This window comes from Lactuca sativa, chromosome 1 (assembly GCF_002870075.4).
Source record: "Lactuca sativa cultivar Salinas chromosome 1, Lsat_Salinas_v11, whole genome shotgun sequence".
In the NCBI taxonomy this organism is placed as follows: Eukaryota; Viridiplantae; Streptophyta; class Magnoliopsida; order Asterales; family Asteraceae; genus Lactuca; species Lactuca sativa.
Window position 1 is genome coordinate 17,987,513 of NC_056623.2, and position 16,463 is coordinate 18,003,975.

Sequence of the window (16,463 nt, forward strand, 5' to 3'; positions counted from 1 at the left end):
CTTATAATAATTATCAAAATATATAAAAATAGATGAGGAAAGGATTAGATCATTAGACTGTACAAAAATAGAAAGAAGTGATGTCCTTTTCCAAAACAAATTCTTTTATTTTTTGTTATTTAAAACAAATGCAATTTGTTTAGTATATTTTTAGTCAAAAAATATTTATGTGTTCGTTAATAGTTAATATAATTATTTTTGGCTAAAAAAGTTCATTTTGTTTTATTATTAATTAATACTAATAATTTGAATATTTAGTTATTCATCACAAAATTTTTATTAGCTTAGATGTAAACACACAATCGTACCTTTTATTCGATTTATATGGAAATTTATGAGAATTGCCAATAATAAGCTTGCAATTCAGATACACAAAAGTATAGGACGGAAAGGATCTTCAAAAATATCTCCACCAGAGAGAGAATTGTTTGCTTTTCCTCCCCAAGATATACAACAAACCACACCATCTTCTACATCTGCTTCCCGATTACAGTGTGTGTGTGGAGAAATCAAAAATCTGAATCTAACATGGGGAGGGGAAGAGTGACGTTGAAGAGGATCGAAAATAAGATCAACCGCCAGGTCACTTTCTCGAAACGGAGATCAGGATTGTTGAAGAAAGCTCATGAAATTTCCGTCCTCTGTGATGCCGATGTCGGCCTCATCATCTTCTCCACCAAAGGAAAGCTCTGCGAGTTTGCTTCCGATGCATCGTACGTCTCTCTCTCTCTCTCTCTCTCTCTCTCTCTCACACACACACATCTTCTTCCTCTTCTCCTTTTTTTTTTCTTCTTCTTCTCCGATAACTCGTTAGTATTTCCCCCTAAATTTTATTTGATTTCTACACCTTTAATAACGTTTTAGATTTTTGTTGTTACTAACATATGTAGTTTGCTCGTTCACTTTCAGTTTTGATTATCGCAGCATCTGATGAATTAATTGCAGAAATTTACAAAAACCTTGCATATTTGTAATTGTTGACATGAGATAATGAGATTTAACTTAAAATTTTAGAAATCATCCGAAATTTGCAGTCTGGCGAAGTCAAATCTCTATTTTCTTTCAGCATGATTCTAATTTTGCGTAATCGTCTCTGGACCTTCAGATCTGTGGTGGTTTTAGTTCAGATCATATAGATCAAGCACAATTTTACCAATATCATAATATTTTGATGCTTGTATTTTATGACTTGACTCTGCTCACAGACAAAACCTTTTCTAAATATGGAAACTTAGCAGATTCATGCAAAATACTTTTTATATACTTCTCCTCCTGCAACATGTAATTAAAAATTTAAACCTTTTGATTTTAGGTTAGATCCATAAGCACAAAAATACTTGCGTTATTTATTTCACTTTTCATGTTTTTCATAATCGTCAAGATTTGAGATGGAAATTTAGGGTTTATGTGATAAGAACGACAGTGAATAAAGAAAAGGAACCAATGAAATAACGAAAACACATACACTAGGTCAAGTCATACCATCATTCTTCTTTTCTCTCTATTCCTTTTTTATTGAAAACTTTTTATTTATTTAATCGAAGCAATCAGAGTTGAAAAAACCTCGGGTCTTGCTTTTCTGATGTAGGATATATCTTCACTGTAAACCTGATAATTTGTTTAATATGTAAATTATTATTAATTTCAACGTAACTAATTAATGTATATTTAATAAATAATTATTTCTTTAATTAGCAATAGCACTAATTAAATGCATGAAAATGAATTTTACTTGTATAGGAAGTATAAAAAAAAAAAAACAATTTATGCAACTTCACTCTAAGATAAACATAATCAGAGATAGTACTAACAGCAGAACTTAATGTTAATTAGAGACTCTCGAACAGTTTCAGGAAAAAAAAAGCGTAGACTTCTGTATAGGGTCAATAAAATGAAATATTTTGTGTTTAACTCTAAACTCTTAATGTAAAAGTACAAAAATATATAGGTATTGGTTCCAATGAACTAACTAAACATGGGGACAGTGTCACCATTAAAGTTCATATATATAGTTCTAATCAAACAAGCTTTTACATCCCCTAATTGGTGATTAGAACGAAGTACGAATTACTATCAATTCTAATAAAATAAACACCCCGAGCTTGAGTTATTTAAATCAGATCATTCAATACCAAAACATGGTATGATAATTACCTCTTTGTTATCCATCAGTAGTCAATGAAAATACATTTATGTTGTCATCCAACTTGCCTTTCATTCCATTTGGAGTATATGATTATGATCACACAAAACTCTTAAATACTTTTAAATGATGGAATTAACTAGGCTTTGTATCATATCAAACTTTAACATGTAAAATATTAATTGCAACATTTTCTTTAGAAGAAAATTTTTCCATCTTCATATTTTTTTCTATTTGTTCTTTCACATATAAAGTTTTGATGTGGTGTATAACGGATTGTCATTTCATGCCAAATGTCACTGTCTTCGTAATATTTCTCAAAATTCTTTTGAATAATATCTATCTCTAATCGCTCCACAGAGTGTTGCTTTTTGGCATAATAAAATTCTCCACTTCTACCTTGAAGTTCTAGAATTTTGTAGAATACTTAGAAGTTTCTATGATACGATGCACCCAAATATTTGGTGAGTAATCTCCAATCACATATAGATAAAACAAAAGTTACCTAGCTTTTTCAAAGATAAAAAATTGACATGCACCAAAAAGTTGGAATGATATTTTTTTCCTGCGAATAGGATTTGGAAGGAAAATAAATATTTTTGTTCCTTTCAAAAGTAACAAGCTTTCATAAATATCACTAACACGGTCAATGTCAAACAAATATTTTTTAGACAATATATGAGCAAAATAAACTTTAGACATATTTTTTAAACGCTTAATTGTTTTGTTTTAAATTGTATTCACGAACAACACTTACCTTATATGGTTTTTCATTTTTGATTTTAACCTCTAACTATTCTCAAAAAAAAAAAACTTGGAATTTGTTTTGTTAAGTGGCATATGCTTTGATGGGATCACTATTTACAATACTCGTGAGCAATAATCCAAAATGAATTGTGTCTATGTTTTATGCAAGCTTAACTCCTTGAATTTTTTTTTGTAAACAGTTGAATGTATATAAAAAAAAAAAAAAAAAAAAACAAAATGCTAGCAAAGAGCTAACAATTCAACAAAACAACTAGTTCATGAGGGGATTAAGCATCCAATCCAATTTCTCATAACCTTACGATTTTAAGTAGAAAACCAATTATACGAAAACAGAATAATCGAATCAAATAAAAACTCTTTCTTGTATTCCAGTAAATTAATTTGCAACCGAACCCTTTTGCCCTTTTCATCTCCTTTGTATGAATTTCAATAACTAGCATACATGTTTTCTCAAGTTTTTTCCCCAAGAGTCCTCATATGATTATACTCCTTGGTGTATATAAAAAGCATGTGTTGATTTTTCTTCCATGATATTCTTAAATGTTACTTTTGAGCTTGTGATAATTATTTCTCATTTTTCAACTTCCATATGCGCCTTTTTAGTTGTCTCTCGCTCTTCAATAGATCCAAGAAAGGCCTTTTTTTTGATACTCTATTTAGTATAATTTTCTAAATAGAACTGTCTAGTTAATCGAACTAGGCTCCAATACTAGCTTGTTTAAAATATGTTGAGATGGACAATACATTTCGTTTTTTTAATTGATCTCCTCATCAATCCATTCTACATACCGACGCAAATATGTACTAAATTTATAGCTTAATCTCCCACATTCATTTACTACTTACATAATTTCTTTCATAAATCCTCATTTTCATGACTCATTTTATTAGGTTACAAGAACTTAAACTCTAAAAGAAGCAAAGTAGAAACTTCTCCAAAGTATGTGCAAGTTAATTTATTTTAGGGCCAACATAATATAGAACTAAACAATGAAACATGATTAGTAAATAGGGCAAAAACCAGACGTTACCTCACAACTTGGTATCATGACTAACAATATATAAGAAAATCATAATGTCCCGTTTAAGAAATATAGTATCCAAGCATGAACTTGATATCTCACACTTATGGATTCTAATCACCTTACTATAATAACACATGTAATGAAACATGATTAGTAGGCCTAATCAACTAAATGTAAGAGATGAGATGAAACTATAATCAATAACAAATCCACAATCCCAAATCACAAACTAAGAATCCCAAATATTACACCAAAAATCACAACTTTGTAAGTGGTCAAGGATGGTCATTTGACAAACTAGCATCTACAAAAACTCATTCCTTTAATATTTAATGTATTCAAAACCTAAATGTTTTCAATAAAATCAGGATTTTTAAGAAAGAATCCATGAAGACTAAGAGCTAAATCGGTGGAGGGTTGCACATTAGATGTTAATTGCTAAGTATGACTACAAAATCACCATTTTATCTTCCTTTTTACTATAAGTTTATAATAATATATGGATTATTTAATTATGTTTCGATATCACTTATGGTCACATATCTAGTTTCTAGTATATTAATATTTTTACACTACTACTAGCAACAGGATGGAAAGCATCCTTGAGAGGTACGAAAGACACTCATATGAAGAAAGGAACAATACTACAACCGATGAAGAATCAATCGTATGTTCAATACCTATTTATTTTATATAAACTTCATGATACTTATATAACTAACCTTAAAAATCACTCATAAATTATAAGGGTAAGTGGACATTGGAACATGCGAAGCTCAAATCTAGAATTGAACTTTTGCAGAAAACCCAAAGGTAAAATTTATTAAACCATTTTTTTCATTATAGATATGATGGTAAATATATAATGCATGTTAATCTGCTTGTCATAGTCATGTTATGGGAGAAGACCTTGATTCCTTAAGTCTCAAAGAGCTTCAAAACTTGGAGCACCAAATGGATACGTCTATTAAACATATTAGGTTGAGAAAGGTATAAATATTCTGCTTTAAGAACCATAATAATAACATATGTTTTTGTATAATGTTTTAAACCAAAATTCTATTATTCACAGAACCAACTCATGACTGAGACAATTTCTATGCTACAGAAAAAGGTACGTTAGTAAGGATATCTTTCAATTACATAATGAAAATAAAAAACAAGTGTCATCCTAAAGCATAAAAATTCCTTACTTTTTATTACTTGTAGTGAAACAATTCATAAAATTTGATTATAAATACACAGGAAAAGGCATTGCAGAATCAAAACAACACATTGTCAAAGAAGGTAATTTTTTTTTTTTTTTCGTAAATTATACAATGTGTTTAATTGTTCTTAACATGTCTAGCATACCATATAAAGTAATGAAAAGTAAACACTATGCAGATCATAGAAGTAGAAAAAGAACAATCACAACAACCTCCTGTGGAGCAACAGAACAATGACAACATGCCTTCACTTCATTTTAGCACCTTCATTACGTTAGCCTCTTGATCCCTTCTCATTTTATCTATATCACTATTTGTATATATATATATATATATATATATATATATATATATATATATATATATATATATATATATATATATATATATATATATATATATATATATATATATATATATATATATATATATATATGTAACTTTATTTATATCTATATGTAGGACATGTGAGGGAAGAATTGATGGACCGGAAAAAGCAATTCCAAGAAAAGGTCAACCTTCAATAGTATTGCCTCCATGGATGCTTCAGCATATAAACCAGTAAAGGTTTCCTATGTAAAAATAAAACCCTTATTTTCAATGTGTCCTCTTAAAAATCAAATGGTTTATGGATATGTAAAACATATATAATTTTTGCTATTTGAGAGGAGGGGTGGAAGTGTAAATATCATAAGAAGGATGTATCATACATTTTATATATGTATGGTGAATAGCATGACCTATATATGAATTAGTAAATCATTGTTATAGTACCCCATGAGCATGTACTAAATGTTATCTTCAAACTAGTAATTGAGTTTGCGTTTTGCGGCAGGGTTTTATGTTTTTTTGTTACGTATTAGGAGTGACAATTGATTAAACCAATGACATTTTATAAAGTTCAAAGTTGATGATATCAAAATAACATTTAAAAAAGTAGAGATGAAAAATACATTTTATAAAGTAGATGATTAAAAATCATATTATATATTACTACAGGGATGGGGAATAAACGCAAAAGTCTAAAAAACGAAAGAATAAAAGTGATATTTAAGAAAGTTGAAGGCGGAGGGGGTGAAAGTGAAAATCTAGAAAACAAAAGGGGAAAAGTGATATTTAACAAAGTTGAAGATGGAAGGAATGAAAGTGACATTTTAAAAAGAAAAGGGGTGAAAAAAATTCATTTTCCAAAATAAAGAGGATGCAAATGATGGTTATACAAAGTTATCGGATTAAAGTTACACTTTACGCATTGATATATACTTGTACTAACATAAACACAAATATCTAGAAAACGAATAGATAAAAATGATATTTTACAAAATTGAATGTTGAAAAAAAAAAGGGGGGGGGGGGGGGGGGGGGGAGGGGGGAGCATATACTTTTAAAAAATAAATAAAGGGTAGAAAATAAGTTTTACAAAGTAGATGAGAAAAAATCATATTGTATATATATTATAGGGACGGAGGATATACAATAATATCTAGAAAACAAATAGATAAAAATGATATTTTACAAAGTTGAAGGTTGAGAAAGGAGGGGGGGGGGGGGGGGGGGGGGAGGGGGGAGGGGTGGAGGGATAACGTTTTAAAAAGTAGATGATGAAAAATATCATTTTACAAAATAGTTAAATACAGATGGTCAAAAATGAATGATCATACAAAATTAAATGAATGATCATACAACAATGTGTAATCGAATGTTACAATAATTACTATAACGTGTAAATCAATACAAATAGTAACCAATTTAAAAAACACACCCATTTGTTAACTTAATTTAATGTAAAGATTCCTAGTCTACAAGAACATTTTCTAAATGGATACAAATTTAACTATATAATTAAAAGTCATAACCTTGTATTTGAAAGAGCTTAAAAGATCTTTTGGTATATAAGCCTTTAATCTTGATTCCAAGAGATTAGGTTTTATGGTGCAACCTTTAGACTTAAAAAAAGCCTTAAAGTGGTATATAAGATCCTTCTAGATTTAGTTTGAACATTTTACTAGAAAATTATAATATGCTTCTGTTGCCATATGTTATGTGTTGGTATGTTTGAAGCCTTAAAGTGGTATCAAAGCCTTAGTTAATAGATTTTTGCACTATTAGATCCAATTTCATTTTTATAAAATTTTGTTTCTATATTAGGGTTTAAGGAGCGAAATTGTCCTTGCATGTTTAAATACATTATCAGTCTTACCACGATCCGGTTCACCCATTCTAATATTAAAAAAGGTTTAAGGAGCTCTCTTTGATTCCAAATGAGGTCGGTTTTAAAAGCTTAATGCTTACCACCCTCGTTGCCTTTTTGTATTTTGAGTTAAGTTATCGAAATGGTTTGATAGGATGATGTTCTAAGTTAAAAGTATTAATATGAAGTATTCAAACAAAATCCTGTTTTAAAATACTAAAAACATGAATCTTATGTTACCCATGAAAAACACACATTTTCTTATAACATGTTGAAGCAGTGTGTGCGGTTTGACGACACGCCCCTTTGAGGGCTAGCTGAAAACGATGTGGTACTCACGACACTCAAGCGTATCTTGAGTTGGGGATCACGTGTTTTTTTATGGTTGATCCACCATCTAATTCATGATCCACGAAATCCCTGTCATAGATAAAGATGAAAATAATCGAGATTAACATGTCACTAACCCTAGTCAATGAATCTCAAAGATCTAGAAATTTCACAATGATTGAAATTGGCAAATATTGTTGCCTACCTAAATAGCTTTATGTTATGACTATGACATCCATCTTCACATTATAAAATGATATATATATATATATATATATATATATATATATATATATATATATATATATATATATATATATATCCTAGACTTATTAAATAGTTTTGTTTTTGGTAAGTATTTTTAAGGATTAATCAAACTAACTAAAACTTTCTTTTGTAGATGTGTGTTTCAAATGCTAATAACAAAGTTCCTCCTCCTCCTCCACCAACACCTCACTTAAAGTTATCAATGTTCTCCATAATGTCAAGGGAGAAACTTACGGGACCTGATTATCTTGATTAGATCCGCACCTTGGGATAGGTTTTATAGGTTACAAAAAAATATGTGGTGGAAAATCTTAACTCTAAGTTCACATGAAACCTAAACGATCTATGTTTTTACTACTGATTTGCAACATACAATTGAATATCAAGAAACCTAGGAGTACTCTACTATTTTTGAAATTCATAAAGGGTTTTAGATTTTACATACCTTTTGATTATTGTAGTAAATAATCAGCAATTCCTTCTTGATCAAGCTTTAGAAAGCAAGCACCAGAAATCTCATGCCTCTAATGGTTTATACCCAAACCCTAGTAATAGAATACTTTAGAAAAGAGAGGAGAAGGGAATGATTTTTGGCTCTAAGGCTCTTAGAATCAGATGGCCGAAATTATGAACCCATAAGGGGTTTATATAGGTGAGTAAGAAGGCTAGGATAAAGCAGGTTTCCTTGGATAACCATTATCCATTTTTTTGTTCCTTAAGGTTTCCAAGAAACCCTAGAAGCATTCTCCAAAACCATCCCCCCAATGGGAAGGTTCTGGAATTCTTCAATGCTCAACTTTTGAACATTGCCACATTTAGTCCTTCTACTTTTAACTAATCCAATTAATATCAAAATTAATTCCAGTTAAGTTCTGATTAATCATTAATTAAATAATATTATTTCTGATTAATATATTAATCTCGTGATATATTAATAAATCACTTATTACTATTTGATAATCTTATAATAAACCAATAAATCAACCTCTATCTCCAAAAAGTCATTATGTCAATTACTAGTTTGGAGGGCAACCCAAAAGACTCATCTTTTAATTTAAGTATATACCAATTTAGTTATTGGCTTAGACACTGATTGAACAGTCTCCCACTTGGATAATTCTATAACTATAAGTGCAAGTATTACTTCTAATCAAACATCAAAGGGTGCTTCCCAAAGCAACTCCGGTCTCTGATCTAATCAGACATCGGTCCTAAGATAAGTGATCAAATATTCTTTCATTATACAAGATATCATATGGACATGAGACATGGATTATAACTAATCTCTTGTCCAAAATTTTGTTTCCCAATTTCTCGATTTGTGATGACCTTATAAGACTTACTAATTGAACACATTAATTTAGTCCTGGCTGGGCACCAAATCACTGAGGGACCCAAAGATATCGCTTTTCCTATTAGGGAAAAAGGAACGAATAAACTTCGACTTATATGCTTGTATCCTTTACTCACCAAATCATGCATGGCACTACGTTTTATAACATCATGTTACTGGTGCGTTTACGTAACACCAATCCATAACCGTCTTGTAAATTGAAACTCATATATCTCTATTTTAAGAATATAAGATATTATCGTCTTAGAATTACTTGTGATATAATCCATGAAGTAATTCCTTGAGCGTGGATTTATCTAATACTTAAAATCTCCATTTTCTAAGTACTAACGAATATTGTAGCAACCATTGCAATGTCTAATCTCCATAGACAATCTACAATCTATTCATGACAGTCTTCATTCACTACTTACTTCTAAAAGTATGAGCAACTATGGAGTTTAGAATAGTCAAATCATTGGGGAAGTACAACATGCAAAACGAAACACAAGAGTAAATTATCGAAAAAGGCGGTAACCATACTTATAAATTATCTCTATTAATTAATCACCAAAATCAATTACATTTATTTCGTTACAAGTTTTCAAAATATCAACTAACCATTAAAACTAACATAATCTCTTAAGCCTATGCTCCTAGCACGTTGGTTATGCTTAACTTTACTCAACACCCTCATAAAAGGATCTACAAGATTATCTTCTGATGATACTCTCTTCACTACAAGATGACCTTCTTCAACTCTATGTCTGATGTAATGGTACTTTTTATTGATATGCTTGGATCTACCATGATCCTTGGGTTCTTTGGTCAAAGAAAACGTGGCTCCTGAATAGTCGACACTACTTCGAGATCTCCAATGAATTTCTTCAACCAAGCTGCCTCCTTTGATGCTTCACTTGCTGCGATGTACTTTGACTCACAAGTAGAATCAGCCATCGTATCCTTCTTGGAACTCTTCCAAGTTACTGCTCTACCATTTAACACAAACACCTAGCCCAAATGAGAACAAAAGTTGTCTCGATCTGTCTGAAAGTTGGCATAACTATATCTAGTTAATCTTAATGTATCACTGCCTCCAAGGTCTAAAATCATATCCTTCGTCCTTTGTAGATACCTAAGTATGTTCTTTATTGCAGTCCAATGAGCTATGTCTGGCTTTCCCTGAAAGCGACTGACCATGCTTAAAGCAAAAGACACATCAGGGTGAGTACATGTCATTGTTGGATTAGTGTCTAAGTCCATAACTATTTTGGTATGTACTTGACCCGATGGTGCATGGTCCTTTTGGGTTGCCTTCACCAAAGCAACTTGATTGGAGAAATAAATAGAAAGAGAGGATAATATGATTTATTAATATGTTATAAGAATAATATATTAAAGGAGAAATCATATTTGTTTAATTAATATTGGTCAATAATTAATTAAGAATTAATTTTGTGATCAAGTGTAATTAATTAAACTAGAGGGGCTGAATTGTAATTATGTGATAGTTACAAAATAAGGTAAGGATTATCTTATAAGTGTGGTGAACGAATTTAAGGTTGGAAAGCCTTAGAATTCGAGTATGATAAGGATTCAAGGATTATCTTATTGGTTGCTTAATGGATAATCAACTAGATAAGGATAATGACTGAAACCCTATCTCTACACCTATATAAACAACCCCAAGGCCATGAATTCGTGTATCCCTTCCCAAGAGGTCCCAAATACGAATTCTAACCTTCCTCCTCTCTCCTTATACCTTCTCCACTTGCTTATGGTGTTTGTAAGCCATTAGAGGAGTGACACTTGTGACTCTCAGCTTTCCAAGGTCAATTCAAGGAGGAATTGGATTGTTATTGCTATATAACAATCAAGGTATGTTCTTAAACCTATTTACATGTGAATTATGATTTCCATATGCTAGAATTAGGGTTCATAGTCTTGGATTCAAAGTATGTATAATAGAGAAACCTAGATCCGAGCTTTAGGGTTTGTATAAGCACATAGGATGTATTATGACCAAAACCCATCAGTGGTATCAGAGCCATGATTGGTTTCTATTGTATTGATGCTTGATGTTACTGAAAATCGATTTTTTTTAGTTTTGAAGGTTTGACTCGCCGAGTCACTTGGTGAACTCGCCGAGTCAGCTAGACTCGACGAGTCCAAGCCCAGACTCGACGAGTCAAAGTGTCTGACAGCTCGTTTTCGCGATTTTCTTCCTGTTTTGGTTTTGGATAATTACCATAAACTCGTTTTTGTGATAAAATCCGAATTTTTTCATTATTATGTGATTATCCTTACCTAAATAGAAGATAATTGTCAAAATTTAGATAATCACCTGTTTTATTAGATAAAGTTTGATTATTTGTAATTTAGATTTGAATTATCTTGTGAAATAGTTTCAATTTATCCCTTTAAGTTTTATAGTTTAAATTTGAACCCAATAGTTTTGTAGTTTTGAAATTTAAATAGTTGAAACCCTAATGGTTTGAAATGTTTCAAAACTTGCCCTCAAGTTTTGGAATTTAAAAGTTGATTAAAAGTTTAATTAGGAATGTTAAATTCTAAAATCCTAGTATTGTTTTGAAAAAGTTCAAATCACACCCTTATGGTTTTATTAATTAATTAAAGTGTATAATTAAAAGAAGTTTAATAAATCCATAAATGTTTAGGTTTACAATTTAATTGAATTAAAAGTATAATTGTTAAATTAGACCACCTAATATTTTAAAAGTATAAAATACACCCTATACTATATATATAACATTAAAAGTCTAACATTATATATATATGTATGAGTAAAAGTCAGTCTTATCGTTAGTAGGCCTCATTCACGAAGCTAGTCTATAAGGGGTGTTTAAGGAAATTGCCTATAAAATGGCGATTGAATGGGTATCCACTCTTACCCACCGCACTCTTGACTAGTGGAGCGTCGTTAGCCGAACGGGTAGGATAGGACGAAACCTTCCATTATAAGTATAATGAATTACTAAAGTAACTAAATGTTTTCATAAAATTCCCAATCTTAGTTATTTAGGCAAAAGTGAATTGATGCAATTCCATGAAATTACACTTTGTGCCCTTGCGAAGACGTTAGTGGAGCGTGTGTGGTTAACCGGCACACTAAATGGGTCTAAGCAAAGGTAGCAAAGGGTGACTCAATGTTTGTCATAGTTCGGTGGAGCGTGTGTGGTTTACCGGCACATCGAATAGGTGACTGTAACATGTGAGGGCACCATGTAGTTTGCATGGTTATTCACACCCGCTTTGTGATCCTCGGCATCCCAGTCACAAACAAGAGGGGCATATCGAGATATAAACATGCCATTGAAAGTTCAATGTATCTCAAAGGATCTAGGAGTTTTCATAGATTTAAAACTTAAATTTTTTCGTTTTTCATGGTGGAAATTAGTGAATCGTCATTCACTTACCTTCAAATATTCTGCAACTAGATTACGGCATCCCTTTTCTAGGTTGTAGCGTATTGTGTTGGATCCTAGCCTTGGAATTTCATTTGGGTGATCTACCAAGGACTCAATCTATCAACTAACTTGAATTCATTTTTCTCCCGTTTTGTAGATGTCAAAGTTCGACAACTATGGTCTTCTCAAATCCCGTGGAACAAGGATTCCACATGAAGATGATATTCCACGATTCGATCGAGGAACAAGAGATCATGCTTCACTTCCTCCTCCTCCTCCAATTATTCTCCCTAACCCACAAGTTCAAAGGCTTGAAAAGTTCAAGATCACTCAAGCCCTTTTGGCAACTAAACATAAAGAAGGAAAGCCGGTGTGTGCACACGTCCTAGGGATGAAGTCACACATTGATAGGTTAAGAATGTTGGGATCCGTTGTCTGTGAGGAAATGGCTGTTGATTGGGTTCTTCAGTCACTTCTCAACTCATATAGTGAGTTCGTAAGAGAGTACTATATGATGAACTACAATGTGACCCTTATAGATCTCACCTATATGCTTATTGCTGCTGAATCTGCAATGATTTGGCGCAATAGAAAAGCAAAGTTGATTGGTTAATCTGCCTTCGAGACCTCTATGGATATAGACAATGGAAACAAAAGACATGCTATGATTGAAAAGTTTGATCATAAGAGAAAGGCGATGTCTGAAGTAGTTTCATGTCCTGTTCCAAAAGAGTGGATTTGCTTTTGTTGCCAAGAGAAGGGGCATTGGAGACGAAGCTGCCCTATTTACCTAAGAGATCTAAGAGATGGGAGAGTCGAAACGTATGGCTCTAATTTAGGTAAAATCCATTGACTAACTCTTTTAAGCTTCATTCTAGATTCTGAATACATAATGTGATAAGATTACAATAGATGTTTTGAAGGATCGAAGAAAAGAAAGGAAGCTTAAAGGAAGAAGTGAGCAGAATCTAACCATGAAGGAATGGATTTCGATCGCGTTTCTCGAAGATTAGATTCTTGAGCTACTACTTAGAGTTAAATTGCTAAGAAAGATGTATTAGCATAAGTTTTTCAATAAGTTGCATTGAAAGGACAAATTTTTCCGCAATAAAAGAAGTTTTGATTTTAAATTTTATTTATTTATCCTTACAATGGCGTGTATGAAAAATTGATGTTAAAATGGTTCTATTATTAGCAATAATGGATTTGGTTCTTATTTATGGAAAGTCAAGAATTTACCAAATAGGGAGAGTTTCTCATCGCCAAAGTTTCAATTGGACAGAAATTTGGAATCATGCAACTTGTTTGCACGATGAATGAGAAATTTCGTATTTGGAAATTAGACTAATTCGTTGACAAAGAGTCAAGTGAAGGACTAGGAGATCGAGTACACAAAGTTACGTATTGATCAAGTGAACCATAAGAGTAACAAAGATATTCGTCATGATTTACTAAAGGCTTAGTAAATATGATTATACTTACAAGATTAAGTGTAATTCTGAATTGATTAAAGGGTTTAGATCAATAGCAGAACGAATAAGAAGAATCAAGTAGGCAGAAAGATAAAAGTTTCTCCATTCTAAGAAGAAGGGAGAGTACCTTTTATGCTTTATGATAGGTCTTAATGATTAAGAACCATATCTCAATTGATTCTCTAAGTGAGTCTTAGTACAATTGTATGTCTAAGAAGAGAAATCAAGAATTGAAGAAATGGTTAAATCAATAAGTCAATCATACTTCGTTTCAATAACAAGTCTTAAAGTTAAGATTGTGACAATGAGTGAAAAGTATTAAAGGTTTACAACATTCATCAAATGTGGAAAGTTGTGATGTCTTGAATAAGACAAAGACCGACTAGGACCAATTTATGAAGTGTTTTTTTTGATAAAAGCTACACTAACTCTTGAATATTTGTTTGTCAAGAAATGTTTATTGACAAAAGAATCTTATATGTCAAGGAGTCAGTGGGAGCCTTAATGGTCTTGAAAGGTTTCAAGAACAAATCAAATAAACCTTAACGATCATCACTAGCACACGAGTTGAGGTTTACAACCTATCGTGTTGACAATATTTTGATTATGTGCTGTTCCAATTAAGTTAATTATGCATGTAAGTTCTATGAGTTCTCATTTTGAACGCATAAAAGGCAAAGCACCTTAATCGGTGAAAGGTACATTGATAGGAAAGGGTGAGCTGCTTAACTACTTGGAAGACATGGTGGGCAGCTGTGCTACCATAAAGGCAAGAAATCAAGATTAAGAAAGTTCGGTCCATATGAGTTTGAATTTGTCGTAAACTTTAGTTTTAACAAATTCACATGGATAGGAACACATACACCGCTCAAATCTAAGTGTCATAAGATTTCCTCCTTCATGAAAATGATTGTGAGGAAATACTTTCACTAAGAAAGATTTTAAGAAGATAGTGATTGTAAAAATTGCATTCTCGAATTCGATTATGGTTACGGCATCCCTTTCCATAATTTGAATTGTGAGGTTTGGCAATTAGTCTTAATTGTTTAGACACACATATGAACTATCGAAGGCAAAGGTGTATAAGTTCAAGAAGCATTGATAAAGGATTATCAAAGCACTAAGTATTAGAAACATGAACTTAAGAAATTCAATAAGTATTGTTTTTTTTTGGAAGTTAAGATGTTTATGAATACATGTCGAAGCTAGTGGGAGCATAAGTGTTATGTTTTATAATAATAATCATAATAGTGGGAGCATAAAAGTTATGATTGTATGATTATAAAGGAAAGTATTGCAAGGTTAGCAATATTAATTATAGAAAACAAGAGTCATACTTTGCAAAGTCGCAATAGTTGAAGAGTTGTTTTGCTATAATTAAGGGAGAGAATATTATGCTTCATTTCAAATCTAAAGGTTTAGGTTGAGAAATGTTAATAAAATTTAGTCAAAGGTACAAAGTGTGTTCTTAAAATTTCAATTATGATTACGGCATCCCTCTTCACAATTCGAATTTTGAGAACATAGCAAATAAAACATTATGCGTCGTGTCCCATACGCTTCGGGTATAGGATCAATTGCAAATGCTTTAATGTTTGACCATTCTACAATTTTCCAAATGTCGAGCGCATTTAGAGGGAAAAGGGACTAAAATTGGTTTTGACTAAAATAATTAAACAACTATCAAAGGACAATCCAAGTTCGACGAGGATTGGTCGCTTGTGAGTAGTTGGAAGTATAGTATTGGAAAATATGGAAATGTTTCCATATTGGATGGACCATATCGACATCATTACGAATAGATAAGATTCTATTAAGAATGAGTTGTCATATGTAACATATGGAAGTGTGTCCATATTGGGAATTGAATATTGAGAGATCTATGACTAGATTAGAAACTTTTGTGCAAAAAGATGTTCAAAGAATGTACTTTGAGTGAGAGACATCATGTCTATGGAATTGTCTTGTAACAATCCCCGATAGAGGACTTTGTAATATCATTGGCAATAGTCTTTGTGACTTTGGTGCAGTGACATTACGAAAGGATAAGTTGCATAGAATGTTAGAATCTAGCATATTCTATAAGTAGCAAGAATTTGATATTCTTTAACTTATGGAAAAAGGATTTGGAGTTGTGAAATGAGAAAGATTGGAAATGTGTTCAATTTGATCTATTTCATAAAGTAAGAACCATAAGTAAACATTGTGTGCATGCTAGGAGCATGGGACAAGTGTTGGAATTCAAGTAAGAAGTTGATTACCTGAAATGACAAATAATGAGTAATCAATATGGTGATA

At 31.6% G+C, this 16,463-nt stretch overlaps 1 protein-coding gene across 2 annotated transcripts; it reads left to right on the forward strand.

The window, feature by feature from the left end:
* The first annotated feature begins 310 nt into the window (after positions 1–310).
* LOC111915697 (truncated transcription factor CAULIFLOWER A) lies at positions 311–5,917 on the forward strand. 2 transcript variants are annotated; one of them, XM_023911325.3, is made up of 8 exons: positions 311–713; positions 4,519–4,603; positions 4,685–4,749; positions 4,827–4,926; positions 5,009–5,050; positions 5,182–5,223; positions 5,323–5,417; positions 5,607–5,917. In XM_023911325.3, the coding sequence occupies exons 1-8, from the start codon at positions 529–531 to the stop codon at positions 5,707–5,709; spliced, it is 717 nt and encodes a 238-aa protein (XP_023767093.1). In that variant the 5' UTR covers positions 311–528; the 3' UTR covers positions 5,710–5,917. The 2 variants fall into 2 exon arrangements, with proteins under 2 accessions (XP_023767093.1, XP_023767094.1); XM_023911326.3 differs by having other exon boundaries at positions 313–713; positions 4,525–4,603.
* Positions 5,918–16,463: the final 10,546 nt, after the last annotated feature.